Source organism: Esox lucius, chromosome 18 (genome assembly GCF_011004845.1).
Source record: "Esox lucius isolate fEsoLuc1 chromosome 18, fEsoLuc1.pri, whole genome shotgun sequence".
NCBI lineage: Eukaryota > Metazoa > Chordata > Actinopteri > Esociformes > Esocidae > Esox > Esox lucius.
In genome coordinates, this window is record NC_047586.1 from 10,405,047 (window position 1) to 10,432,815 (window position 27,769).

Here is a 27,769-nt window from a genome sequence, read left to right on the forward strand (position 1 = left end):
AAACATGAGTCTTGGCTGGGTCTCGTGGTGAGGGGGACAGGCGGGTGGGAGAGAGACCCACAGGGAGCTCCTCTTGTGGCACTGCCCCACTGCCCCTGGCCAGCCCCCGTCCACGGGCCAAACACACCCAGCAGGTGATGCGAGCAGCTACTGTTTATGATGCTGTTTTGTGGGCAGTAAAACCCAAGAAGAGGGTTATTATCCTTGTCTCTGTCTGAGAGACCCAGTCCAAACAGTTCAGTAATTACAGCATATAAATGCTCAACTACGTTAATTTTCATTACTTATCGCTGAGCCCAGCAAAAAACTAATAATTAAAAATACGTTGTTGACCAACATACCTAATATACTGGTTAAACCGGTTGTCCTGCATCATGCCTGACCGAACTGTCTGATACAGCTGTTAGAGCTTGGGGTTGCTAAAGATTCAATAAGGTTTTCCATACCAAGAATGCGTGATACTGAAACAGGACGCCGTTTAGAAGAGACTTGGCCAGACGCACCTGACTGAACAGGAAACACTGTGGGAACATAACGGTGGGAACGTTCAAACTACTAAAAGGTGAAAATAATAATTTCCTCCAGAGCCATATGTTTAGACAAAACAAAGCGTAACCATACGTAGACACACACGATGTATTGGCAGCATAACGTGTGATTACATAACCATGGAGTAAACTTTGTCTGGGTTCAACTTCGGGAATATAACATTAAAGTGCAACGGCAAACTGCTTTTATTAAAAACAAATGTTGTGGGCAAAAAAAACGGGTTCAGCAGATCTCAAGAATCCCTGAGGTTTCGTATGGGATTTCAATTTCTAATAATTACAAGACGTGTGAGGGTTGTTATCTTATTTTTCCGGCGTTTCTTTTCTGATTAAGACCAGATCACATTGTCTACTGTTCTTTTTTGGTTTTTAAGTTGTTATTGTAATTCATTCTCCAAATGCTCTTTTATAAAGTATTACATTTGCCAAGTAAAAGCTGTACAAGTCAATTACACTTGGATAATAATTTGGATATTCCCATTCTGGCCGACCATTAGGAATCCCAGGGCCTGAGATATAATACTCCAATATGCAGAAAGGGAAATTGGAGAATCACAATTGATTGCAGACAATTTTGTGGTTGAAAGTTATATAATGTCTACTGAAGATCTACGAACCATCTACTTGAAACTATCTTAATAAAGTGTTACCTCCTCTTCTGTGCACCCCCCCCCCCCCACACACACATTTAGCAAGAAACAGCAAATTTTTATGATGTAAAGTAAATCATAAAAAGATGGTACTTTCTCTGTGCTAGACCTAAGAGCTCTATGAGAACACTGAGAAGGGTGCTTGTACAGACAGGAAGGAAGGACATAACGTTTGATGAAAGGAAGAGAGAGAAAATTAAACAATGCTCTGTTGCTGCTATGTTTGCTATGGTTACCATTCTTCACACTTTTCTATTGCCTGTGGACTATTTTGGTAAAAACTAGTGCAGACATCACTAGCTCATGCACTCATCTGCAGTTTGTGGGAGAGATATCCCCCAGTTGTGTGCAGTAAATGAGTCCATTACCTGCTCGAACAAATGTATTTAGTATTCCTTAGTCACGTCACACTATCTGACTGAATATCAAAGGATATGTAATTCTACATCTGAAGTAACTGATGAGGTAATCTCCTTCCTTCTGCTGTGCATATCTAAAATCAACCATAGCAGTATAAATTGCAGTATAAATAGGCAACACTGATGAAATACACATAGTACTTTTGGACTTAAAGGTGTTTCTTTTAAAAGCCTTCATAAAAGCATCCAGAGCTTGGCACTGCATTTAAGTATGTGTCAAACTCTTTGTTGCCAATATCACAAAGGCCGACGGCCAAGCATTCAGAGACGTGCGAAGCAGAGGTGGGGTTGCGTAGGAACTAAATTCCTGACATGGGCTCATGCGGTGAAAATGTGAAAAAGCAAAACACATTTAGTTAAGAGTGTCTTTGCCATTGTACGCTCTTTACTCTGTCATGAGATTAACTACTTGCATTTATTTTCAGTTAGGTCTGTCACTTGAGCTGCTACTGTCAAAGGGCATGGAAAGCGCATTACTGTGAGGTCTAAACCCTGTCTTTGAATAAAAAGATCCAAGTATTAGTAACTAGACTTTGAAGGGACTTCCTGTTCAATAAGAACTTGGTTGGAAGTATCTCTTTCCGGCGGTGCCCGTGTAAGTGAAAGATGATGACTGGTTGCTGTATTATTACTTTGCCCACTACATTGCTTGCTCGGCTACCTACAGCTCTGTCCCTAATCCCTGTGCGTATTAGCCATTGCCTCCAGACCTAATCTAGAGCATACGCTTCGAGAGGCTGTGGGTCACCGAGGTGACTAGCTTCACATCGCAATAACGGAAACATAAACAGATTTATCAAAACCACTTCCGTGACTGGACACAAATCCTTCATTATCGTCACTGAGAAAGCCATGTCCTGGATGGCTCTTTCATACCACCCCAGGTTGCAATGGGACGGCCAAGTCCGTTCCAGTTGCCAAAAGGTTGTGCCATTTATATTTCCAAAGCTACGTGTCTGTTGCAAGTGCCTTGTAGGTTTCCAGTTGGACATGTTTGTTGTGGTTGTTGTTGTTTGTGCGTGGCTCAGTCGCGAAAACCTGTGCCTTGCTTGGCTCTTTAACTGCAGCCTGTGTCCATTCTAACTGTTAAAGTGTATATTTAACCAATATCCAGATGTATTTTCTTAATTCTCAACACAGAGGGTGTCTTTGACAATTCCATGTCAAATATCCTCCTCAAGATTCGGTGGAAAATATTAAAAATGTTGCCTAACGATCATGAATGAAATGTTTGGTATTTGTATAATTTTTTGTATTACACAAAGCATGTCATAAGGTGACTGTGTGCTAATGTTCATTCCGGGTCATTGTGTGTGCTGCGTATTGTAAAATGGCTTAGAGTTCATATAAGAACATGAACCAAGTGGATTATGTAATTAATCCCAAGTACAATTACATTTTTGTCTGGGACGGTGGAGAGGAATTATGGCGGTATATCAAATGTTGGGAGATATCCTCTCCACCACTGCCACAAGGTAGGTGTAGTGGAAATAGCAACTTGCTGTCTGTTTTCTTTCAAAGGCCCATTAGTGAACTGTTTTCTTACCATTTATTACTCATTATTGCTTTGTAAATATAAAAACAGTATTTGAAAAACAAGTCAAACACAGGTCAAACACAGTCAAACACACAAGTCAGCTATTGTCTTCACCCCAGTAAAACTGGAGGTTATGTTATGCCCATGTAAGCCTTCCTAATGACTCCAAAAATTTTAAATGTGGTGATAGTCAGGTCCTGACAGCAGAGGTGCCTCTTGGAATCGCTGCACTCCAGTTATGGTTGTCCCCAATAAGAGGCAGTTGCATTGCGTTGCTTCCAATTGGGGATCCTACTTTAGTTGCTGTTTCCATGCTTCTAAACCTTGGGTCCTACTTCCAAACCGTGCGAGAATCATCATCATCATCTTCCACTTATCCGAGGCTGGGTCGCGGGGGCAGCAGCCTAAGCAGAGATGCCCAGACTTCCCTCTCCCTAGACACTTCCTCCAGCTCTTCCGGGGGGACACCAAGGCGTTCCCAGGCCAGCCGGGAGACATAGTCCCTCCAGCGTGTTCTAGGTCTTCCCCGGGGTCTCCTCCCGGTGGGAGAGCCACCTCAGCTGACCCCTCTCGATGTGGAGGAGCAGCGGCTCTACTCTGAGCTCCTCCCGGGTGACCGAGCTTCTCACCCTATCTCTAAGGGATCGCCCAGCCACCCTGCGGAGAAAGCTCATTTCGGCCACCTGTATCCGGGATCTTGTCCATTCGGTCATGACCCAAAGCTCATGACCATAGGTGAGAGTAGGAATGTAGATTGAGTGGTAAATCGAGAGCTTCGCCTTGCGGCTCAGCTCTTTCGTCTCCACGACAGACCGATACATCAACCGCATTACTGCAGAAGCTGCACCGATCCGTCTGTCAATCTCCCGTTCCTTCCTTCCCTCACTCGTGAACAAGACCCCTAGATACTTAAACTCCTCCACTTGAGGCAGACACACTCCACCAACCTGAAGTGGGCAAGCCACCCTTTTCCGATTAAGGACCATGGCCTCGGATTTGGAGGTACTGATTCTCATCCCCACTGCTTCACACTCGGCTGCAAACCATCCCAGTGCATGCTGAAGGTCCTGGTTTGAAGGGGCCAACACGACAACATCATCCGCAAAGAGCAGAGACGGAATCGTGTGGTCCCCAAAGCTGACACCCTCCGGCCCCTGGCTGCGCCTAGAAAGTCTGTCCATAAAAATTACGAACAGAACCGTGCGAGAATGAACCGCCAAACCAGGACCAAGCAGACCTGGACCCTGGGTCTGGACCCTGTCTAGGATCAAGGGCGGTGGCCACGTCGGCGACCCCGAGGACAAGCCCAGGAGGCCCCCCAGATGTTTTTTGGGGGTTCTATGTGGGTCTTTGGAGGGATGGGAAAGGGAGTCCCCGCTGCCACACTCGTGGGTGGTCATCAAAGAGCCCCTGCAGCTCTGGGAGCAAGCGACGTTGGAGGAGGCGATGTAGAGCCAGGCCTCCTGTCCCTGCCTGCTGATCCCCAGCCCGGAGCTCCCAGTGCCGTCTCCTCGCACCACGGCTCCTGCGCCGTTCCCCAGCCCGGAGCACCTAGTGCCGATCCCCAGCCCAGTACCTGCCATCACCAATTCCCCCCTCCGGCTCCAGCACCCCATCCTGCCTCGAGGGTGGAGCCCCCCTCCGCTCTGGAGCCTGCGCCTTGGGGGTGGGTCCTGTCTATAGAGGTGCCCTTAGGAATCTCTATGGGTGTCTAGTGGAGATAGTCAGGGCCTGACAGCAGGGGTGCCTCTAGGCATCTTCGTGCTTTGGTTTCAGTTGTCCCCAATTAGAGGAAGCTGTTCTGCGTTGCCTCTAATTCAGGATCCTATTTAAGTTCCATTGCTTCCACCCGGTGTGGTTCATTGTTTGTGTTTATGGCGTGTGCACACAGTTCTTGGTTGGTTTCTCTCCTTTGATTTGTGTTTGTGAAGAAAGAATAAAGGAATGTTTCACTACAGCTCTGAGCCTTGTATCCTGCCTTCCCGCCACTGTGACACTTCCATTGAATTTGGTTCATAAACATTTCTATGGGTGACACATGTTTTTTGAGAAGAATGTAGATTGTTTGATTAAGAATTCGGGGGCTACGTAGAGGATGTGTAATCATTTATCATTAACTGAAGTATTGGTAACTGCATGTACTAAAATGCATAAGTGCACTTCCTAAATATATCCGTCATTGGGAAGCTCCATGGGCATTGCAAATTGGCAAGTGCCATCGGCAAGGGAGAAATAACGTTAGCCAGGATCAGCTGGCACACATATGTGTATGGAAAAATGGGCAGGGACTCTCCTCACCTAGCTTTCACAATGAGGTGGTCAAGGGGTAGCAAAACCAAACGTTTAGGTGTGTAGGAACAATAGCATGTCAGTCACCACAGTATCACGGTATCACACAGCGGTGTGCTGTGCTGTGCAGGTAGATGGGGGCAGATCCACGATCCCATGTGAACATGGTCTGGAGAAGAGAGGGAGGAGATGATTGCAAGAGGGGAGGTTGACGTACAACCAGTCGTCACTAGTTGTAAGAAATAATTTGGAAAAAGATGTTAGTGGTTAGAATGGGGCAACGAGCTGGGGGTAGTGGAAGAATGATGACATTTGGAATGATAGAAAGTGTTTGTTTTTTTTGCAGTGGACAGAGATGAAGAGGAAGTAGACAGAAGGGGATGATATTACAATACTTCACACTGATGTGTGTTTTCCTAGATATTAACTCATCGGCCCAAAGCACTGCTTTTGTGCGCTTGCAGTGAGTCATTTAGCCACAGAGCAAGTGTGGAGGACGAAGCCAGTGGGAAGGAAAGGGAAGTGTGAGAGTCATACAGTCTGGAGAGGAAGAAGAGTCGTTTTAAAGAGACCGAATCGGGCAGACAAAGAGAAATGGGTTGGGGAAGAGAGGGAAGATGTGTGAATGGACAAAGCAATTAGCCAGAGTGCTTGTGTGGTTAGTGGGAGGGGACTGGGAAAGAATAAGGTTAAAAGAGAAAAGCTGGGTGACTGAAGTCACCCAGTAATATCCGTGATGAGCCATTGTCAGGAAATTAGATTATGAAGTTGTTAAGCTCACTTAAGAAGTCTTTAAGGGCACTTGAATAGTGGTGAATAGATAGGTTACAGTGACTTAAATCTGGAATGGACAATTTTAATTGACAGCAAGAAAGAAAAATAGATTGATTAAATAAATATAGCTTGGCATGTGTAAATATGTAGCCAATGTACAGTAAATGGCAAGTCAGATTGTTAATTAACCATTAAGAAACACCATACAAATGTTATGACCTGACAATAACTACTTTAAAACTGGTTGACAAGACCAATGTACATCAGTAATCATGAACAAATCGTTGACACACTATGATCAAACACCTAATTACTTAGTTTTAAAAACATGATTGAATAGTATATTTAAATGTGTAATTCACCATATGGAGATTTCTTATTGACATTTACCGATTCAATAATAATTATGCAATTAAAGGTAAGTAGTTTTTACAAACTTTAAATGTTTTATAAATGTTTGTAAATAATATCTTAAAGTCTAACCATCATTTTATTTGTGTTATTTAACGCCAAAACAAAAGATACAAGAGCCATAACAAAGCACAATGCACAAACAAAACTTCACAAAGGAAAATAAATCCGGCAAGACGGGGAAGAAAGCAGTACGGAAAACAATTAGAAAATTATCAGTGAATTTGTTAAATATAACAGGCCATAAAGAGGCTTAAAATATTAGAACACATGGCACAAATTGATAAAAATCGTTAGACAGTTGTAAAGCAACTGCAGACATCTGAAAAAGTGTCTACAAGAGATTTCCTGAAAGCAGAAACAGAGATAAATGTGTCTCGTTCTAAGATCTTTTGTAGGTCAATCAAGGCCATGGCTGCAGCCTGCTGGAATAAAGAACGACCGAAGGCAATTTCGCTTTAGGAACATTTAATAGTATATGGCGGGCAGAGCGTGTGTTGTGGGTGGAGGATAATGTATGTAACAAATTTACAAGATAAGTAGGGGCCGGCCCAAGCTGGGTTTTATAGATGAGAACAAGCCAGTGGATTCTATGTTGGTTGTGCAAGAATGTTCAATTTACAGAATATAATGTGCAGTGGTGTGTCTTGAATGGTGCCAAATCTGATTGCAGAATGGCATATAACGTCTAACCGTTCGAGAACACTTAAAGGCTAACCTGTAAATAATTTGGCTGTAATCTAGCATAGGAAGGCCGGTGGCTTGAACAGGTGTAAGTCTAGCGGAGAGAGTGAAAGAGGAGCAATGTTTTACAAAAATCCCCTGTCTAGACTTTTCCTTGCAATTTTGTGACATGGCGTGTAAAGGAAAATACACTATCAACCCAAAACCCTGGGTACTTGTAGCAAATGACTGCTTCGTGCACTGATCCATCACGGTTGGTGACATGACTGGGGGGGACAACTGGCTTCCTACTGGACAACATTACCTTCATGTTTGCTGTATTCAACGCAGGATTTAGAGTGTTGAACGTCGTTGAAGATATCCGGAATATCGTGTAGTACAACATCTGGGGACAGCCCAACTGATTACAAAACTGTGTCATCAGCATGTAGGTGGATGGATGACCTACCGACAGATCGGCCAGTTGGTTTATGTAGATTGAAAAGAGACTGGGACCTAGGATTAAACCTTGAGGTACCCCTTTACTGTCAGGTAGGGGCTGAGATTTAACACACTGAACCCTACTGGTCAAAATGTCGGAAAACCATGCCAGGGACTATTTAGAATCCATCGTATTTTGGAGGAGACCTGACATCCAATCCCCACTGGATCGTTAAGTTCCTGCAGTATGTTTGACCTTTACGCACCTGCTACATATCGTTTTGCACCTTTCGACTCAGTTTTCTCTTGTCTGTTGGCCATATCGTATTCCTGCTTCTCGTTTTCTGTCCAGAAACACCTCCATCACTCCGTAACTGTTATGATGCCCTTAAAAATGCCACCGTCAACAAATTCCTGGATTCGGCTCCAGACCCCGCCCTCATACCCGCCTTCTACCGACCTCCTCATTGTTCCTTATTTTCAATAAACACTTCTAAATGTTTTTCTGTGTCCGATCTGCTTTTGAGTCCGCGCAGGATAACCCTGACAGCAGCCTATCAAAAATAATTTGATGGTCAACATTGTCAAATGCCTTAGCGAGATCAATAAAAATAGCAGTATAATAAACAGGTATTGTGATTGTGTACTTTTCTTCACAATGTGACATTTTCTGAATCTCTTTTTTTATTGAACAAAGGGGGAAATGGATGTTGAGGGTTCCCAAAAACTGTCTGGATGTTTTCCAGGAACCAGTATGATCAACATCCTCAATCTTTATTCTTCTGGCTCTACAAAACCTGCCCAGTCCCCATTGTTGGAATGCACAGTTACCCTCCACCTCCAGGTCAATTTCCTTAGTGGCCAGTCTCCTCTTATTCTACATGAGTTGCTCATTATCTTTTCATTCTTTTCATTCTGATACATTCAAATATGTTCCCACAGGTCCCTACGTTAATGGGAGAAATAGTAAGTTATATGCATAGAGACCATCTACAAATCATCATATATAATATCTGAAAAATATTTTGAGATATAATCATCAGATCAAAACTTCAGCCTTTCATCTCTATATTATTAAAAACACATTTAGAGGAGATAAGAAAAAATAGAGCCATTGCATGCTTGCTGAGTTAGAATCTCAGACCTATTTAAAATATACTCTAGATAAAAAAATAAATAAAGAAAAAACATACAGTTCACTTCAGTTATTTTGTTGTCCTCTTTAGAAGCTAATAGACTGAAATTAAAAGATAATATGTATTGTACATACTGCATATTGACTAATGTTTAAGTGTAACATTTTACGCCCTATTTTGTACACTAATCGCCACCCCTTGTCACATCCTGGCAAAGCAGGCTTGCCGTGCCTGTGAGTTCATACACCTCATTTGGAGCACGGAAACCTGTTTGCTCTTACTTCCCTCACCTGTGTTCCTTATCGCTGTCCTGAATTAAGTTCCTCCTTCCCTAGTGTAACTTTCATAGTCTAACCGTCATTGTGTTTGGATTGCATTTCATATGCAAAGTTGTTCTGTTTTTTTTTTCTTATTCTACTTTAGTTTTGTTAAGTCGTAGTTCCTTTGATTAAATGTTCTCTGTTCTTTCTAAGCCTGTGTCCTGACTCTTAAATTGCAACGTTACCCCCATATGTTATGACTCTCATTAAATGTGTTGTAGTCTTCTCAATAAAGCTGTTATGTAGCCTATGGAACACTGTCCATGCATGACATCCTGATGTGAGGACAACAATACGAAAAGATTGCCTCAATCTTCCACTCTTCCCTATACTGTTGCAATGAGTCTGATCAATAGAAACAAATAGATGTTACAAAATTGGAGAATGGATAAATAATAATTACAGTAATAACAGTAATAATGAAAAAAATCTTGAACCATTGAAAAGTCAGTGAATCCATAATATTGAAATGTTCAGAACGTTAAATTATTTTGTTTAGTTTTCTGGGAGATTCTGCACATCATCTTGTTTGTCCCACCAGTAGAAGAGGTTGAGGCAAGGGAAGTGGTCTTGCCAATAATGAGTGGTGCAGGAATAAGGCCAAAACTAAGATTTTTGTGTTCAGTTGGCACAAAAAAAGGGGACCGCACCACAGACTAAGCAAACCACATAGAGTTTTAAAAAACTGGCAGAAAGGGACCAAGTGTTATAATATCCTGTTGGGAAGTCTAGCCTAATTTATTTATTTTTAACATAAAAAAAAAATCCATTGTTAGACAACGTTATGTTAGATGTTTCAACATAAGATATAGTTCAGTGAGTAATCACACGCCACATCATTTTCCCTGCCGCAAACATCATAGAAAAAACCTACATCTCATGCGTACTTCATATATAGCTCACCAAGGAAAACAAGCTTAGTTTTTGGCATTGGTGAAAGTGTTCTTCAACTTGTTTGTTGTATGTGTCCGCAGCTGTTAAAGGGTTGTATTTAAATTTATTGTAATGGCCACTGAAAGTAATTTGTAGCCTACAGTCCTCACTAATCTACAGAATCTGGACGCTAACTATCATTTTCTGGAAAAGTCCAAAGAGTAATGTGAGAACAAACAAACATGTCAGAAGGTTTAAGGATTTGCATTCTGTGTTTAAAGTGCTCATAAATTGTCTCTTGTGATATAAGCTACTACGTAGATGGATTCTAAGGCAAACAGGATTGTGGTCATTAGGGTCAGGTAAGCTTTAGCTACTGTTACATGAGCAAATCCAGATGTATCATTATCACCAGACAATCTACTCGTTCTGATTATAAATCACCACAAAATCATAATAAAAAACAGATGCTGACCCTAAAGGATATTTTTATCAGATTAAGATAATTTCTGTTTTGTCCTCTTACTGTCTACATTTATCCATTTGCTTTTGTTACCCTAATGGTACGTTACTGACATTTTGGTGATCTTGTTTCACTTAATTTGTATGCAAGGTCAGGTACTATATGTCCTGAAGGATATTGAACCCAACGATTAGGTTCAGTTTCTTATGCAAGTGGGACGTTGACTTTGGGCCTGACCCAATGACTTTCCAAGCCATTCATCCCTCTGCAAGAGAAAGAGTATAACTGCTTGCAGACTTCTCCCGGTTAAATTATGGCTTTGGCGAATATGTTCAGCATTGCCAAAACAATTTTGTGCAAGCGATTCAATCGCAAGCATATTAGGTATGTGAAATTGAATGTCAGACTCGCCATTCTTAGAATAATCGTGGCTGGATTTTTAAGACCTTGCCAAGACAAACCAGAACCCAATTGGCTAAATATGGACTAACCAGAATTTCCTATGCACCTACCAGGATACATAGTTATACATCAGCCAGTACATGTTGTTCCTGGAAGCTGATATGGACATGTCTAGACAATACACTATTAAGTAAACATGTCTGTGTGCCAGGAAAGGTAGTTTTTACATTTCTATATGTTACATACTTTCTATATTATAACCTTTTAGGAAACCGAACTCTGTCAAAAAAGCCTCATTAATTTTACAGTTCTGTTTTGTCGCTTTGGTGATCTTATCAATAGTACAGTATGTTGCTGTTTTTCAAAACTATTAATACAAAACTCAAAACTGATTACATTTCTAACTCATTAAATCTTTAAATTTGTTGAAGTGCTTAAAGTAATCTGTCTAAGTTAATTTCACTCTTCTCCAATTTGGCAAAACTTACTGTACACAACCCATCACAGTTCACTGAAAATAATTTCAGTAATTCCTAACCCATAGTCAAGTGCAATCAATGAAGACATCTATAATCATTGATATAAAAAACATTTATTGCAACATGTTTTTTTTTTGTCTAATCAATTGTATCAAAAACAAACAAAAAGAAACTGCACTAAGTTGTGTCAATTCTGTCTTTGGCATTTGGTCAAGGTATCTTGTCCATGTTACAGTGAATATCGTAATTGTTCATGCACTGTGGAAAAAATAGTCTGGCATGGCAAATTCAAACCTGACATTGGTCACCGGTGATGTCATGACATGGATTTCCAGTGGGCTGAAAGGAGGTTGATATGGTCACGTGGATTCTGATGTATCTATTACGAAATATGTACTTTTGATGCACAGCAGCTCAGTTTGAAAGACATTGCCAGTGTTCACATGGTTTACAGGGTTAATATGGTTACCAGCTGTAGTTACTACTATGGCAGGCAATGGTGTTCATCAGCTAGGAACCATGAGCATAGTGATAGTGAAAGGTATTTCAACAATATTAAAGAAAAACAAATAAGTTATGCATGTCCTATGTATGAACATGACATATTAGTATGTGATGACAGTGATGTTTGATATTGTGTGTTTTGATATTGTGTAGAATTTTGAATAAAGGGCTTGTTTGATGACCTGTTGCATTTCTTGGTGAAATAAACTGTAGAATACCAGTCACTGTCTCATCTATCAAAATCCAAGCAGGATGGGCAGTGAACTCAACCGTCAATATATGCAAACTGCACATTTAATGTTATTTAAGCCACATTACTGTAACTAAATGCCCTGCATTCATAATCTTTTCAGAGACCTGTTTTCAGACACAGTGCTTTTTCTCTGTGTCTCACCCTGCCTTAGGCTCCAGTTGTTTGGGACAAGAAAGCTCTTCAACCATATGCCTCATGTGCTGCTCACAGACTTCAAAAGCAGCGAAATGTCTGGGACACAGCTTTTTACAATCAGTGGTTTATGTCCCTTGAAATAAAGGCCCATGCAAATATGAATTTGTTGTTCTGGGTATGTGTGTGTTTCTTGGTGTGTGTGTGTGTGTGTGTGTATGGGTGTGTGTGTGTGCTTGTGTGTGAGTTAGTGAGCGAGTGAGTGAGTGAATGAGTGAGTGAGTGTGTGTCCGTGTGTGTGTGTGTGTGTGTAAGAAAGAGAAAGTGAATGCGTGTGTTCGTACGTGTGCCTTGAAATCAGTAAACAGCAAAAAAGGATGCTTCATTAAGATATATGTAATGGATTATATCATGATAAGAACCACCATGAATGCTTTAGTTTTCCATGATTTATAATATGGTTAAAATGTTCAATGTTTTTTTTAAGTCACTTCATAAAGAAAATAAACCAATATATTAACTAGGAATATCCAGGGAATATACCAATTACTGTGGGATACATTTTTGTATTGTCAAAATGAAGACCAGAATCAACAGTATGTGTTTCATTATAAACATCTATAAAACAGATGTAACATTTTAACTCTTCCCATTTAAAAATGGAAAGCATTTCAAATTACAGTTTCAAAAACATTTATTGACCTATGATACTGAGCAGTTTTCAGCTTGTTAAAGATGAACTGTATTTGGGTGTGTTTCAATCAATCAATCAAATTTATTTATAAAGCCCTTTTTACAACAGCAGTTGTCACAAAGTGCTTTACAGAGACACCCGGCCTTAAACCCCAAGGAGCAAATAACAGTAGTGTTGGATTTCAGTGGCTAGGAAAAACTCCCTAAGAAGGCCGAATTTTAAGAAGAAACCTAGAGAGGACCCAGGCTCAGAGGGATGACCAGTCCTCTTCTGGCTGTGCTGGGTGAGATATTGAGAGTCCAATTGGACTAATTTATAAATTTCTCTGGGCTAAATCCAGAGTCTATTTGATTTTAGACTAGGACAGGGACAGGGACAGCAACGGGCCCCCCAAACCAGGTACTCCGCAGGTGTGGACCAGGACCTCATCTCCTCCTAAAATTTTAAACTGGAGGAGACTGAGAAAAGTTAGAAAGTGCATTCCTCATATCCCCCAGCACAATAATATAAAAGCATAACACCTTGGAACTGAGACGGGGGGGTCCGGTGACACTGTGGCCCTACCCGGGAGAGGCCCCGGACAGGGCCCAACAGGCAGGAAATCAATCCACCCACATTGCCAGGCATCAACCAAAGGGACACCCACCAACCGCAACCCCCCTGAATGAGGGCCGAGTATTGCCAGCAGCGTACAGCCCAATTGCACAAGTGCGCAACAGAGAGTAAGGGTGGACAGTATCAAGCCTACTGGTCACCTTCACGCCCCCGGGCCAGGCTACACCTAATTATAAACCGTGCTGTAGAGATTAGTTTTTAGTAGACACTTGAAAGTTTGCACTGAGTTTGCATTTATAACCTTAATTGGCAGATCATTCCACAGTAGTGGAGCTCTATGAGAAAAGGTCTTGCCGCCAGCTGTTTGTTTGAAGCCATTTATCTTTATCCTATTATAAAATATAATTAAAATAGAAAATGTTTCTTTAATTATGTTTTTTTTACCTGTCCTGTGTTTTATATAATCCCAAATAAATGGGTTAATGAATATCATATGCTGTCTTTGGTATTGCTAAATGGCTCGATATGTGAGAGGCTATAAGGCCTCGATGAGAGGCTCGATGTGAGAGGCCATAAGGTCTCGATGAGAGGCTCGATGTGAGAGGCCATAAGGACTCGATGAGAGGCTTGATGTGAGAGTCCATAAGGTGTCGTTGAGAGGCTCGATGGCCTGAGGCAAAAGCAGCGGTGAAAGTGTACATCCCTGTCTTGTCCCACTGTGGTGGTTAAATTATGACAACAATGGTTGGTATCATAGCACGAGGAGTCCTGTCTAGAAGTTGGACCAATTTTATGAATTTGTACCCAACATTGGCAGTACCCAAAATAGGTAGGGCAATTGTACTTGATTTAAGGCATTTCAGCAACAACACCAGCAACCAGATTTGGTATGAACTTCAATAGGACAGTACATCATATTGAAAAGACATCTATGATTGAAAAGCTAGTTCTGTCGAGGAGAAGCTTGATTAAAGAAGATTTATTTCAGCAAAGTAATAATTATTGTCTTTTGATTCGTGGTGTGGAGAGAAAAACAACCCACATGACCCAATCTATCCTGTATTTATGAATTACATTAATTAACTCCTAATCCATGGTAAGAAGGTAAAAAGAAGATGAAATAATGCCTTTTATTTTATAAAGCCGTTATTTTCTGTGTTTCTCCAGAGTTGGATGAAAAGTATTGAGGTCAAGGCCATCATTCCAAATTTTTGTCACACTGTGAATGTCTGGCCTCTGTTGATTTGAAGGAAGAGAAGGGGGTCAGCATGCAGGGCATTGGTAGCCTGCCGGACAGTGGGGTCAGCATGCAGGGCGTTGGTAGCCTGCCGGACAGTGGGGTCAGCATGCAGGGCATTGGTAGCCTGCCGGACAGTGGGGTCAGCATGCAGGGCGTTGGTAGCCTGCCGGACAGTGGGGTCAGCATGCAGGGCATTGGTAGCCTGCCGGACAGTGGGGTCAGCATGCAGGGCGTTGGTAGCCTGCCGGACAGTGGGGTCAGCATGCAGGGCATTGGTAGCCTGCCGGACAGTGGGGTCAGCATTCAGGGCATTAGTAGCCTGCCGGACAGTGGAGTCAGCATGCAGGGCATTGGTAGCCTGCCGGACAGTGGGGTCAGCATGCAGGGCATTGGTAGCCTGGAGTCAGCATTCAGGGCATTGGTAGCATTGGTAGCCTGCCGGACAGTGGGGTCAGCATGCAGGGCATTGGTAGCCTGCCGGACAGTGGGGTCAGCATGCAGGGCATTGGTAGCCTGCCGGACAGTGGAGTCAGCATGCAGGGCATTGGTAGCCTGCCGGACAGTGGGGTCAGCATGCAGGGCATTGGTAGCCTGCCGGACAGTGGGGTCAGCATGCAGGGCATTGGTAGCCTGCCGGACAGTGGGGTCAGCATGCAGGGCATTGGTAGCCTGCCGGACAGTGGGGTCAGCATGCAGGTTATGGGTAGCCTGCCAGGCAGTGTCATTCAACCAATGACAAGGACGCACTACAACACAAGATTCACATAAATGCATGTGATTGTATATGTCTTCCATGAAAATGTTTATCTCCTTAGTCGATCACTATCATTTTCATCAAAAATATAAAGGTGTTTAGTTTTTACGCATTTGTACCTGATGCCCAGTATGGCAAATGGATTGACCATGGTGTTAAACTATTGAAACAGCAAACAGATCCTAGCTTACAGCCCTATGCAGCTAATACAGGTAACAACAAATCAAAATGTCACAGGTGCACAAAACACCTGTGACATGTACACAATGTATTTCTGTACATTGTAGGCTACAAGCCAAATAGCAACACAAAAGTTATTAAAAAGTACTTGATTTCATTAAATGATCAAAGAAACTGTGCATTTCACTACAGGTATCCACAAAGCAATATACTCTACATAAATTAATTCAGATGTATTGGAAAAAGATACAGGCTCCCTGTATTACATTGTGGCTTCATGAAATGCCAAACACACTACATTTAGAGAGAATTTGATATATTCTGATCCATAAGCAATCAAAATGTGATAAATATTTGACAGTCATGGGTCATGTCCTATTCAGACCCTTTTGTTTCTGCCAATTCCATTTGCATTTCTGTTGTTTTTGGTTTGTTTGTTTTCTGAAAAAATATATATTTGTGTGTTTTAAAAAAACATTTATAACAAAAGATGTGCTAATATAAAAAGATGGAAGCGTGTAGATAGCTCTGGAAACATGACTTAGCATTATATCTGCACTCACTCTGGAGCTGCCCAGTAAGAAAGATCTGGGGTGGATGCAATCCACAAACAGCACACACATTACCTTTCCGTGGAATCGTATAAGATCCCCCACTTTTTCTCCCACACACATCTTGAAAGGCTCGATTTATCCTCGTTCTCTGTGCTCAGTTGAAGACCGATAAAACACCTGCTTAGAAAGATGAAATACGATGTTCTGTTTCACCTACAATCCCCGCTGCCGCCAGCTAGCAACAGGTGTGATATTTCCATGCAGTGATTTTGTCAGAGCTTCATGTCAGAAATGGTTAGCTGACTCAGGAATTTACAAAAGTAAATAGAGAAACATTCTGTCTTCCTTTCTATTCATATATCCAGAGCTTTGTCCTATAACTAGATGTGAAAAACAAATGTGTCACCCGAAAAGAGGTGTTGCTAATGGTCTGGCATTAGAAAATGTAGTCATAGAAAATGGGTCATTTAGTAGACACTCTGGAATAACATCATGAGTCATGATGGAATATATTATAAAGTCATGAGTGCATAAATTATAAAGTCATGAGTGCATATATTTGAATACTGTTTTTCTTACCTGTCCCCCATGAATATCAATTTAAAAAAAAAATGCCATTGCCAGAGTGCCATGTTTTACCAATGGAGGCAATTCAACTGCCCAGAGAAAGATAATTTGTTTATCACAAAAAGATAGGTGTTTAAATGAATGCCATCCCCGAAGCCCTTTGTTGATAAAATTAAACAAAAATTGAATGTGCTCTAACATTTTACTTTGTAAATGAATATCAGTTCCAGAAGCCTGCCATGGTGTACTGGTTGACTGGAATGTACAAATTACATTACCATGGTAAATGACGATTATGTATCTTGGCTCAAGGGAAAGTTTGGAAGACAGTTTGGGAGGCAAAGAAATGTCAAATGGCCACACCTGGAGAACTACATAACTTTGTGACATCTGGGCTGCCAACATGCTTTCTGGAAGAGGCTTTATTAAAAACAACAACAAAAAACTACAAAAAAAATGAAGTATGCCTGGACTTGCTTAATGGCATTGGCACTGGAATTGGAACCAGGTGCTATGGTCAGATGGGACCAAAATAGAGGTCTGGTCATACACACTAGCAGTGGCTTTGGCATTAAAAGAAATGTGAGCCTGCGCCGTCTGAGTGGTACAGCAGGCAAAAGCACCAAAGGGCTGAGGCACCACCACATCCTGGATTGTTTTAAGGTTGTGTCCCAGCTGGTCGTGACCGGGAATCCAGTGGGTCTAGCATTTCCCAGTTTAGGGAAGAGTATAGCTGGCAGGGGAATTCTTGTTTCATCGTACTCTAGCAACGCATCATGGAATACCAGTTGCTAGCAAGCTGACTGAGGTTAACAGTCGAACTGCAGTTTCCTTCAACATACTGTAACTCCAGATTGAATACTGTGAAACATTCGGTAAAACAAGACAGAAAATAAAATGACGATAAAATAAACATGAATGGTGCAACTGCTGGAAATGACCACACCTACTGTATAATCAATCAACAATGCTATGGGAGTTTCCTTTTTCCACTGGTCCAGGGACACTTAAAGTTCAATGGTATCATAAACCTCCCCAAGCATCAGGGCAGTGCCTTCAAGGCCATCAATTCCTAGCCTAACAGGGTTTTGAGGTAATTGTTCATTACTGTGCAAATACTGGGGGGGGGGGCTTCACACATAATAATCTAAGAATAAGTACCATACCTGAATAACTGGGAAAGACCCTGGCCCCGGGAGCTTCCTATCCCCTTAATACCCTGCAATATTGTTCTCCCATTGCCTCAAAGTTTGAACCGCGCCCACAGGATGCCGGATGCTTGGGGGACTAGTGGCAGATCATGGTCCAACTCAGCCCCTGAACCGGGACAACAAAATCATGGTTGCTTCTTCCTGGTTAAGCAGGCATCGAGACGAACAGCAGCTTCTGAGGTTCTGTCTTGATCTCCTCCACCGAGCCCATTTGGGGTTGCTGCGATGACAAAAGGTCATCACTTGAAATTGGATACCATGGCATTCTCAGAAACATTTGGTGATACTGGAAACAAAATAAAATAAAAAAGAACAATGCAAATCAAGAACATGACCTCGTACCTAATTTAACATATAATGGTGGATCATTGATATTTTGATTGTGCTGGTCCTGGGGCACTTAAGGTCAATGGCATCATGAACTCTGTCAAGTACTAGACCCTGTTACAGAATGGCTATCAAATGCCAGATATGTTTTGTACATTTAATAATTGTTATCTGGCAAACATTGGGGGCTTATAGATCTAAAATGTGCTTGTGTTGGTCATTGTGGACGCCTCAAGAAAAATAAAATAAAAAGCAGATTTTTTTCTGCTTGGCTTCTGAAACATAGCCGTGAATAAATCATCAAGCGAGACAATCAAACCACACATATAAACCAAAACTTACTGATAAAATGCCAATAAGAGGGTACAGGGGTAATCTGATCAGGGAATAATTTACGTGGTGGTACACCGACTGAAAACGTTTGAGAACCACTTCTTTAGAGGATAAAGGAAGAGTCAATCTGTCAAATGAATCCTGTCCTCCCAAGAACATTACAAAATACATAAATTTTAAAAGCATAGGGTGTGATGTGTAATGTAACGTGAGGTCTGCACCAGACACCAGCTGTTTTTTATTGGTCCTGGGGTGACGTCATGATGATTTGCCATTTTTAGTTAAGGTTAGCAGCCTCACTATGTTTTGGTAGAACCGCCCTGGCCTTGTGGTCTGAGAGGATGTACAGGCGGAAATGTAACTCAGACATTAAGGTTTCCAGGATTCTGAGGTGAAAATACATCTTGACGTGCTGTAAAGATCCTCACTTGAATCCATGTTGTCTAAAAAGTAAGCAATGTAACATGCATAAATAATAAAAACGCAGTCTCCTTAACCTGACCACTGCAGCAATTGCAATTATAGTCACAGGACTTTATTTGACATTTATCAAATATTCAAGTGGTTAGCATCTGCACTAGATATTTGGAAGTTGTAGTATTTTGTGTTCTATCACCTTCTGAATGCATTCAAATGTAAGACTGCCATTTGAGATGTGAAACAGCGTGGGGATTTTGCTGATGGCTTTTGAAACACAATACTTCACAGCATCAGGGTTCATGTCTTTCCTTTACTTACACATAGGGACATGGATTTACATTTCCCTCTCTCTACATGATTTATTTTTGTATCTACTGTTGAGTATTTAATGCCTTATTTAATAAATATTTTTCTTAGTGTAGTTTCCCTGTTAATGTTGACAATTTTGCTTACATTAACCCCCTGACAGAATCATATTGTTAAATTAAATCTACATTGATCAGCTTGAATCAATGTAAGGCTTTTTCTTGTTCAGCTCCAGTCACATGTGGTCTACAGACTGTCCAAACATCTGGTTTTATTTAGCTTTGTGGAAAGGTTAAAAAGGAAACTTGGATAACAGAAAAGGCACTGAATCTTTTCATATCATGATATTTTCAGTCCAAGACATTTCAGTAGGCCTTAGATACCGTATAGACCTTTTAATTATCTCAAAATCCCCAAACTGACATGATTCAATTGTGATACCTTGTTTAGGATTTGCTATCTATAAAAAAAAAGACAGACTTTGATGTCTCAATACATGACGAATGGACCTTATGACCATAATATTGATCTGTTTAAAGCCTGCTTTTTACATTCTGGGGGACCATTGAGTCGGCACTCTTGATATATACTGTATCAAGAAGATGTCAGGCAACAAAGGATGCATAAGGTGACAGACTTGTAAAGAAAGAACAGTCCTAAGAAAGAAAAATCTTTATTGGTTAAAATAGCTTTTCACAGATACGATTAATTACTTTTTTGTTGCTATCATGCACTTACACACTGCATGGAATGGCATTATCTGACCACATTATCAAACAAATGTACACCCAAGTATGTCTTGTACTCTGAATGGAGACATTACTTTAGCCTTTCAAAATAATTAAAACCAGCTGTCAAACGAAAGCACTGTTTGATAGAATGTACTGGAGAGATTTTTGCTTAGTGTGTTGTAAAATAAATTAGTAACATGCATATCAGAAAAAACTTGCCACTTTTTGCATCATATTATACCCTAGTCAATATATCAGTGCAAACACCATTGTAGCTGAAAAACCCTTGAAATTCTCTGTTTGAGTACCAAAATACTATAATGCATAATTGAAGGGGGAAAAACAAAGATAAAGAAAAATGTCCAATTGAAATTCCATCTACAAAGTGTTTGGTAGTTGTGTAGCTACATTGGCATAATATATTTGACTAAATATTAGTCCAGCTCTATAAGCAGTCTTCTACAAACTCACATTTGTGACACAGTTAGCTTGATTTACAGTACTATAAATCTATCTCTCAAGCAGCAATGATTACATTGAGTTAAAAAATAAAATAAATCACTCCAAAGGTAAAACACAAATAATCATTCTACTGCCCTCCTCTACCATCCAAAAGTAAAAGAAAAAAATTAATAAAATGAGAAGAAATAAAGACTTTCTTTCAATGATGCTTCAAGACACATATAAAACCCTCCTCTTTCCCACGAAACCCAAAACAACAAACAACAAACAAAAAACAACTGACAGCACATAAATTCAAAGTTTATCAGGAAATGACAGTCCACGATAATAAAAGCAACTTATTTTGTTTTGAGAGAATTGTATTGCTGAAATGTTGGTTATTATCAATAAATATGCAGTCGGGTGTAGTTACTTACATCATTTATATGGACATGACCTTGGCTAGTAGTCAATCTTTATCTAGTGGTGGATGTCCTGCATACTTTTACTAATAAATAAATATGAATTCATCAAATTGAGCATCCTTCTTTCATCATATTCATCCTTCTTAGAGCCTTGTTTTACAAAACAGACTTGGAAGTCATACTGAAGATGAGTGTGATGAAAACCTATAAGCCAAGTATTTTTTCAAACTACTTCCAAGGCATGGTAAAAGACATGTATCTACTATATTTAAGTGCAATCTTTTTAAATGGAATGTCATTGTGTGTGGCCGTATAATGGAACCTACAGGCAAAAATAAGATAACTAAACCAAACACATTACCAAGGCATATTCTTCCGGTAGGGAAAAGGGACAGATGGACAAAGTTATCAGAACATTGTTATGTTCTTTGCCCACTATTTGTGTTGTTGTTAAAGCTTGTTAGCGCCACTAGTTTCAAACAAATCATTACATGTATAGTACCTCCAACAGTGTAAGTATTTTAATGTCTCATTATTGACTAGAGTCTCTAGTGAGGACAGTGAATGGTCTATGCCTCACCTTGCCCCACTCAGCACTTTTTAGAATGCCTCCTCGTGCTATTTGTTCTCTGGCACTAAGGCCCCCCACCGACCAGGGAGCTGGAGAGGGGCTAGACATCTAGATCATCTGGTCGCGGCCGACTGCTCATGCGGCTGCTTGCCCGACTGCAGGGCCTGGGGTCCATCAGGGCCAGTGGCTGCAGCTCGTGCCCTGGGGTCAGTTTCTTACTCTCCTGGGTGTCGTCGGGGAAGTCAAAGGCCTGCGCGTGGGAGTTGGAGATGGTACTGCCATTCTGGCCCAGGCGGTTTTGCTCCGTGCTGTAGTTGGTCCAGTTTTGCTCATTGGCCTGCTTGTTGTAGTTTCGAACGGAGTTGGTTCTCTCCCCTGTGGCAAGCTTGTAGCCCGGGGGAGACATGGGAGACAGAGGGGCGGTGGGAGACGAGCACCCGTTATAGTAGGCATACTTTGCGGAGGACAGATCTTTGGGAGTGGGACTTAAAGTCCCAGTACCAGGGTAGTGGATGGGTGCCTGTTTCCCCTTCACACGGTCTTTGATCCTCTTGAAGATCACATAGAAAAGCTCGATGATGTTCAGGAGCAGAGAGACCAGAGAGACCACCAGCATGAAGATGATAAAGACGGTTTTCTCCGTGGGTCTGGAGAGGAAACAGTCCACTCGCTGGGGGCAGGGGGACCTCTCGCACGTGTAGACAGCAGACAAGCTGAAGCCGTAGATGTACCACTGTATGAGCAAGAAGCCCACCTCAAAAAGCGACTTGAAAAAAATACTGACAATGTAGGTTCTTAAGAGGGCTCCCTTCATCTTAACTTTCCCATGCTCCTCCAGTCCGTGCTTGAGTTTTTTCATCTCAATCTTCTTCAGAGGTATGTCCACATCGCCCCCATCATTCTGGATGTTTTTCAGCCCTTCCTCTTTACGGTTAATCTTCTGCTCGATTCGCAACAGATAGAACACATGGGCAAGGTAGAGAAGAGTCGGTGTCGAGACAAATATGATCTGCAGCACCCAGAACCGTACATGTGATATGGGAAAAGACTTGTCATAACACACGTTCTCACAACCAGGCTGTAGGGTGTTGCACTTGAAAGCAGACTGCTCGTCCCCCCAGGCGGACTCCACGGCCGTCCCCAGCACCAGTATCCGGAAGATGAATAGGACCGAGAGCCACACCTTCCCTCCAGCCGTGGAGTAGGCCTGCACCTTGTCAAGGAGCCTCCCCAAAGCACTCCAGTCGCCCATGATGGAGTCTTAGCTGCAATTAGACAGAATATAATGACAATGTTGTTTGTGGACAACAAAATAATTCCTGTCTACACAGTAAGTGTCACTATATTGGAAGATATATTTGTGATTCTGCATTTGTTAAATTTCTGAATCTAATTGCACATCTCGATGTTTGAGAAACAGTTTGATTCGTGTTTGTAATGTTGTTTTTTTTTTGGGCATTCGTGATACACACAACAAATAACATTCCCAAAGAAGGCTGAATGAGAAAAATATCAAATGAACCAAAGGATGAAATTCCACTAGTGGCGAACGGAGGCAATTACAACAGTTGTGGTCTGTTTTTGAGACCTAATGAACTAGGACTGACACTTTGATATTAGGAACAAAGCATACATCTGTCTCCTAATCATTCGTATGTTTTATAATTCCATATAAGGCAAACATATTTATATTTTTCTCCAATAAGTCCAGATATTCTATTTGGATTTCCTTTTCAAATTGTTATGCACTACTAGACAGAATCTCATCTAACTAGTAGGGCATTTCTCAATAATGTGTTTTTCCTTGTAACAAAAATGATGACTTTTGCTTGTCTGTATCATACACAACCATGTGTTTAGCATGGTTAAAAGGAAAAGAGACGGATTAACTTTCAAATAGCTATTGTGTATATATCGTATATACATTGTATACACAAAAACGATAAAGTCAAGTCATTTCGTAAGAGCAAAGGTTAATTTAATGCATACAACAGTGCATTAAATGAAATGAACATCAGCAGTGAAGATGATTGTAGCTGATCATTAAATGTAAATGTCAGTTCTAAATCAGTCTATACTCTAACAACATAAACGCGATTCTACATTCAAAGGAAAAAAAACAGCATCTGAACTAGGATTCAATGTTTGGTGGTAGACAGTTATTGTGCTTAGAGATCAACTTCGGATAAGAATTAGTTCATATAATGAAGTAAATGATCTACTTCAGGTTGGAAATTCTGGGTTTTAGGATGTTGCCCCATTTTTCTAACTCAAATATTTAATTGGATGGACGTTCAAAATGATTTCTCCCAATCTGAGCTATTTTTTTCTGAAAACATTGTCAGAGGTGGAAGATTTCCAAGTTCCCAGTTGCCTTGATGAGGCATTAACTCTACTTTGTTTCACCAGCAACCCCACAGACAAACTTGCTTCTGTTAAGGACAAATAATTTGAAAGTTCAACTAGAGCTGCATTTCTTTTAGCATAGGACTAAGTGTGTTGGGTTACCTGATGGGAGTCACTAAAACATAGCATTGTATCACGTGCAACATCTATTGGTTGATGCAGATTTTAAGGGGGATCAATCGTACTAACTTTAAACTGTTGCTAATGTTTGCAGATGTGGCCCCTACACCTGGCACAAATCTAGGATAAAGTCAATATTTGATTAATGCATGTATAATTCAAAATACACCAAAGAAAAATTATGCTTTTCTTAATATGCTGGCTTGGCAATAAAATACTGCGTTACAATTGACCTTCACCAACCTGCTACGAAAAAACAAATGGACTTGAAATAAACAGCAATATTGGCAAACAATGTAAATGTTTAGCCAAAATAATGTGATATGGATTTGTACAGCTTGATTCTGGCGTTCCAATTCCCGCTGCCTCCCCTTCCTTAATTTATGCTTTTTGAATCTTATAGTACAACCATCGTGTGATTTAGATGGCTACTGTAGGCCTATTAAAAGTTTGAGAAGAGAACCACAATATTAATGGTACTTCTAAACATACAAAGTGAATAATGTAATGGTAGATGATAGAGCCCAGGTTGGCGAAACCCAAGCAAACGCATTTGTTTCCCCTTCATCACAGGCTATAAAAATGTGTTTCTCATTAAACCATTGTTTGTTAACAACTCTAATAAACATTAAAGAATGTAGGAATAAAGGATGTAAAATACATCCAATATTGTGTGCGTCAGCATTTCTCAATGTTAAATTGTATTGTACTGTGTAATCAAATGATTTTTATGCAATTACCCAGAGTGTTAATAAATGTTAAGCCATTTCAGATACCATTATTAATGCTCTTCACAAAAGACATGAATCTTACACAATCCTATCCTATTCCTAATACAAGATGTATCTGCATTTGGCTTATCCTAGATATATAAATATATCCTCATTAACTATCCTCCTCAATAAATATAATACCCAAAAGCTGGACATGGAATCGAATCAATTTATAAATCCATGTACAAACGAACCTACAGTATATACCCGAATCGGTAAATGGCCTGCAGTGAGGTTGGATGGATCTCTGCACTCAGTGCAAGTGATCAAACTTGGGACCACACCTCACCTGCCAGGAACAACAGCTCTCCTACTGGGAACCAAAAGCGTATTGAGGACTGAAGAGTGTGTATGAATTACACACACATGGGATTTAGGTTTATCAGTTTGAATACCTCCGGGCTGATGATTCTGAATAAAGCCAGTACACAATTAAAGTCCCTGGAAAGACTGCACAATGAACAGACCCAGTTCACAGAAGACGTTACCATCTGTAGGGTGGGTGTAGCAGCAGCATGTGTCTCCACTTAGCTGATAATGTACTGCATATAGTGCAGACATAGTGGACTGGAGTAAGCAATTTCACATCACCAACAACCTTTTTGTGCACATTTAACTTTGTATTTAGTATATGCACAAATACATGAATAACTTTCTGTTAGTCAAAATATACATATACATACATCCAGGGTATTTCCACCAAACGTTAAATGATCTCCTCTTCTTGCGCCACATGACTAAGGTAACGTGTGAAATAATCTAGCTTCGCTCTCAATGATGGTGCCAAGTGAAAATATTTTCAAATAATATAGAATTATATCAAAGAATATCTTGTAAAGTAATGTATAATTCTAAAAAGTTTAGGCTTACAGTATGTATTTCAAATGTGCAGACTAAAAGACGATAAAACGTCACCGTAGCCATCCCTTTCAGATCTTTGATCTTCTAAAGCCATCGTTACAGCAATTTAACAAGAAGTTGAGCAAACAACATAAATTACAAGCAATATCTAGTCTACATCGTTTCAACTTCAAGATTTGCTTACAGTGGAAAACTTTCCCAGAAGTAGAGGATTAAAAAATATACAATCAGTGTTTTAAGAAAATAAAAACATATTAATAAAGAATGTCAAAAAGCTTGGTTAAAAGAAATCCTGCGACTAGAATTTATTAGTGGTTCCGTTACAGTCCTCTAAACTTTCATTCATTCACATCATGCTGCATTTAGTGAAAACTGCCTCAGGTTAAGTAATAATTGCGCCGAGAAAAAAGAAAACAGCAAAAGAAACAGATGAATCCAAGTCCCAATCTCTTGTTCAAGACACTTAAAAAATTATTTACTAAACTTAAGGGAAAAAAACTTTAATATAACGGATTGTCTTTCGAAATGCAACGCTTTTGAATCGGCACAGTTCGTCTGGATTGTGTTCAACTAAGTTTCTCAGCATATGTTATTAAATTGTACTTCTTCAGATCAATAAGGAAAGTTCACTTCTGAAAAAGCTTACCTGGAAGGTTACTGAGAAGTAAGAAGAGAGCCCTTAGGGACTTTCTCCGTCACTTCTTGAAAACTGTCTCTGCTCTCTTGAAATCCAAGTTTGGGACCACGGAGAAACTGAGCTTGACTTTTCAAACTTTCCTTGCTTATATCAGGCCCCATACGGGTTGGGGGGAGAAAAAACTTGCGATCTAGAGTAAAGTTTGCTGTCACCTGACCCCTACGTCAAGGTACCTCCTTTCGCTCTTTTTCTGTAGCCTACCTTTCCTAATAGACATACATACACTACTAAATGTAAAGTGACAATAACAAAAGTAACATCTAATTTGTCACATTGACTTAAATAAAAGTTTAATGGATAGCAATATTCAACATATTATATATGTGTTGGTCCTGTGCGCAAATCTCGTAAGTAGCGTAGTTGAAAAGTGTGGTTTTAATTGTTCATGATAACATCCATAGTGTGTAGATTAAAGACAGTTGCTAAACTGGCTTGACACTCTTTTGTCACTTTTTGTGTTAACTCAAATGAAAGACCAAAATTTAAAATATGAATGGGGAAGACTGAAGAACACATTTTGCACAAAAATATTGCCCTGAAATGTGGCCTTTGGTTTTATAGATAGGACTCTAATGCATATCAGACTTTCAGCTGGTGCGGAGCAGATGTGATCTCAATCTTCAAGTTTATGCCGCCATCTTGTGTATGTTGTAGGAATGTGCAGATTTGAGATATTTTCTGCTTTTCTTCTAGACTACTGCGAAACTACACTATGGTGGACACGAGAGGTCTATGTGTTTATAAGACAGCAGTAGAAACCTGAGACGAACTGTTACAAACGTTAGTGAAGTAGGCTAGTGGCAGGTATTCTCTGGTTTTACTTGTATATAGGCTATGGCAAGCGGTTTAACAGAGGTGAATGCATTTTTGGTATCAAGAATTCATTTGTATGTAGGCTATAAAAAAATCGCTTTTCAATAATTACACACGATAACAAAGTAGGGCTGCCCGTGCTCGAACTCTTGTCAACTCAATGTTCAGTTGGTAGGCAAACTATAATTGGAAACAATATAGTAAAAAGGCTCTTTATGTAGCTAAATAATTTATTGAAAAATTAAAATAAACCATCCACAAGCTGTTCGTTTGTGATGTTCATCAGTTGTCACCAGAAGCAGCACACATTTACAGTGTCTGAGAGAGACATCGCGCACACATTTACTTTTTACAACTGCTGTTGTAAAAAGGGCTTTATAAATACATTTGATTGATTGATTTACTAAGTGTCTGCGAGCTAGACATCGTGCTAAACAGGTGATGTGGAGCTCACCAGAATACTGTCATACATTAATAAAACGAATCCTACAGATCC

At 40.5% G+C, this 27,769-nt stretch overlaps 2 protein-coding genes across 2 annotated transcripts; both read right to left on the minus strand.

Moving 5' to 3' along the window:
• Window positions 1–14,654: 14,654 nt before the first annotated feature.
• LOC114829440 lies at window positions 14,655–18,260 on the minus strand. Its single transcript, XM_034287961.1, has 4 exons — window positions 18,213–18,260; window positions 16,344–16,419; window positions 15,219–15,529; window positions 14,655–15,180 (listed from the first exon to the last, which is right to left on the minus strand). The coding sequence occupies exons 1-4, from the start codon at window positions 18,258–18,260 to the stop codon at window positions 14,758–14,760; spliced, it is 858 nt and encodes a 285-aa protein (XP_034143852.1). The 3' UTR covers window positions 14,655–14,757.
• Window positions 18,261–20,092: 1,832 nt separating this feature from the next.
• On the minus strand, window positions 20,093–26,532 carry cx43 (connexin 43). The gene is made up of 2 exons (XM_010882998.4): window positions 26,410–26,532; window positions 20,093–22,868 (listed from the first exon to the last, which is right to left on the minus strand). The coding sequence occupies exon 2, from the start codon at window positions 22,853–22,855 to the stop codon at window positions 21,704–21,706; it is 1,152 nt and encodes a 383-aa protein (XP_010881300.1). The 5' UTR covers window positions 22,856–22,868; window positions 26,410–26,532; the 3' UTR covers window positions 20,093–21,703.
• Window positions 26,533–27,769: the final 1,237 nt, after the last annotated feature.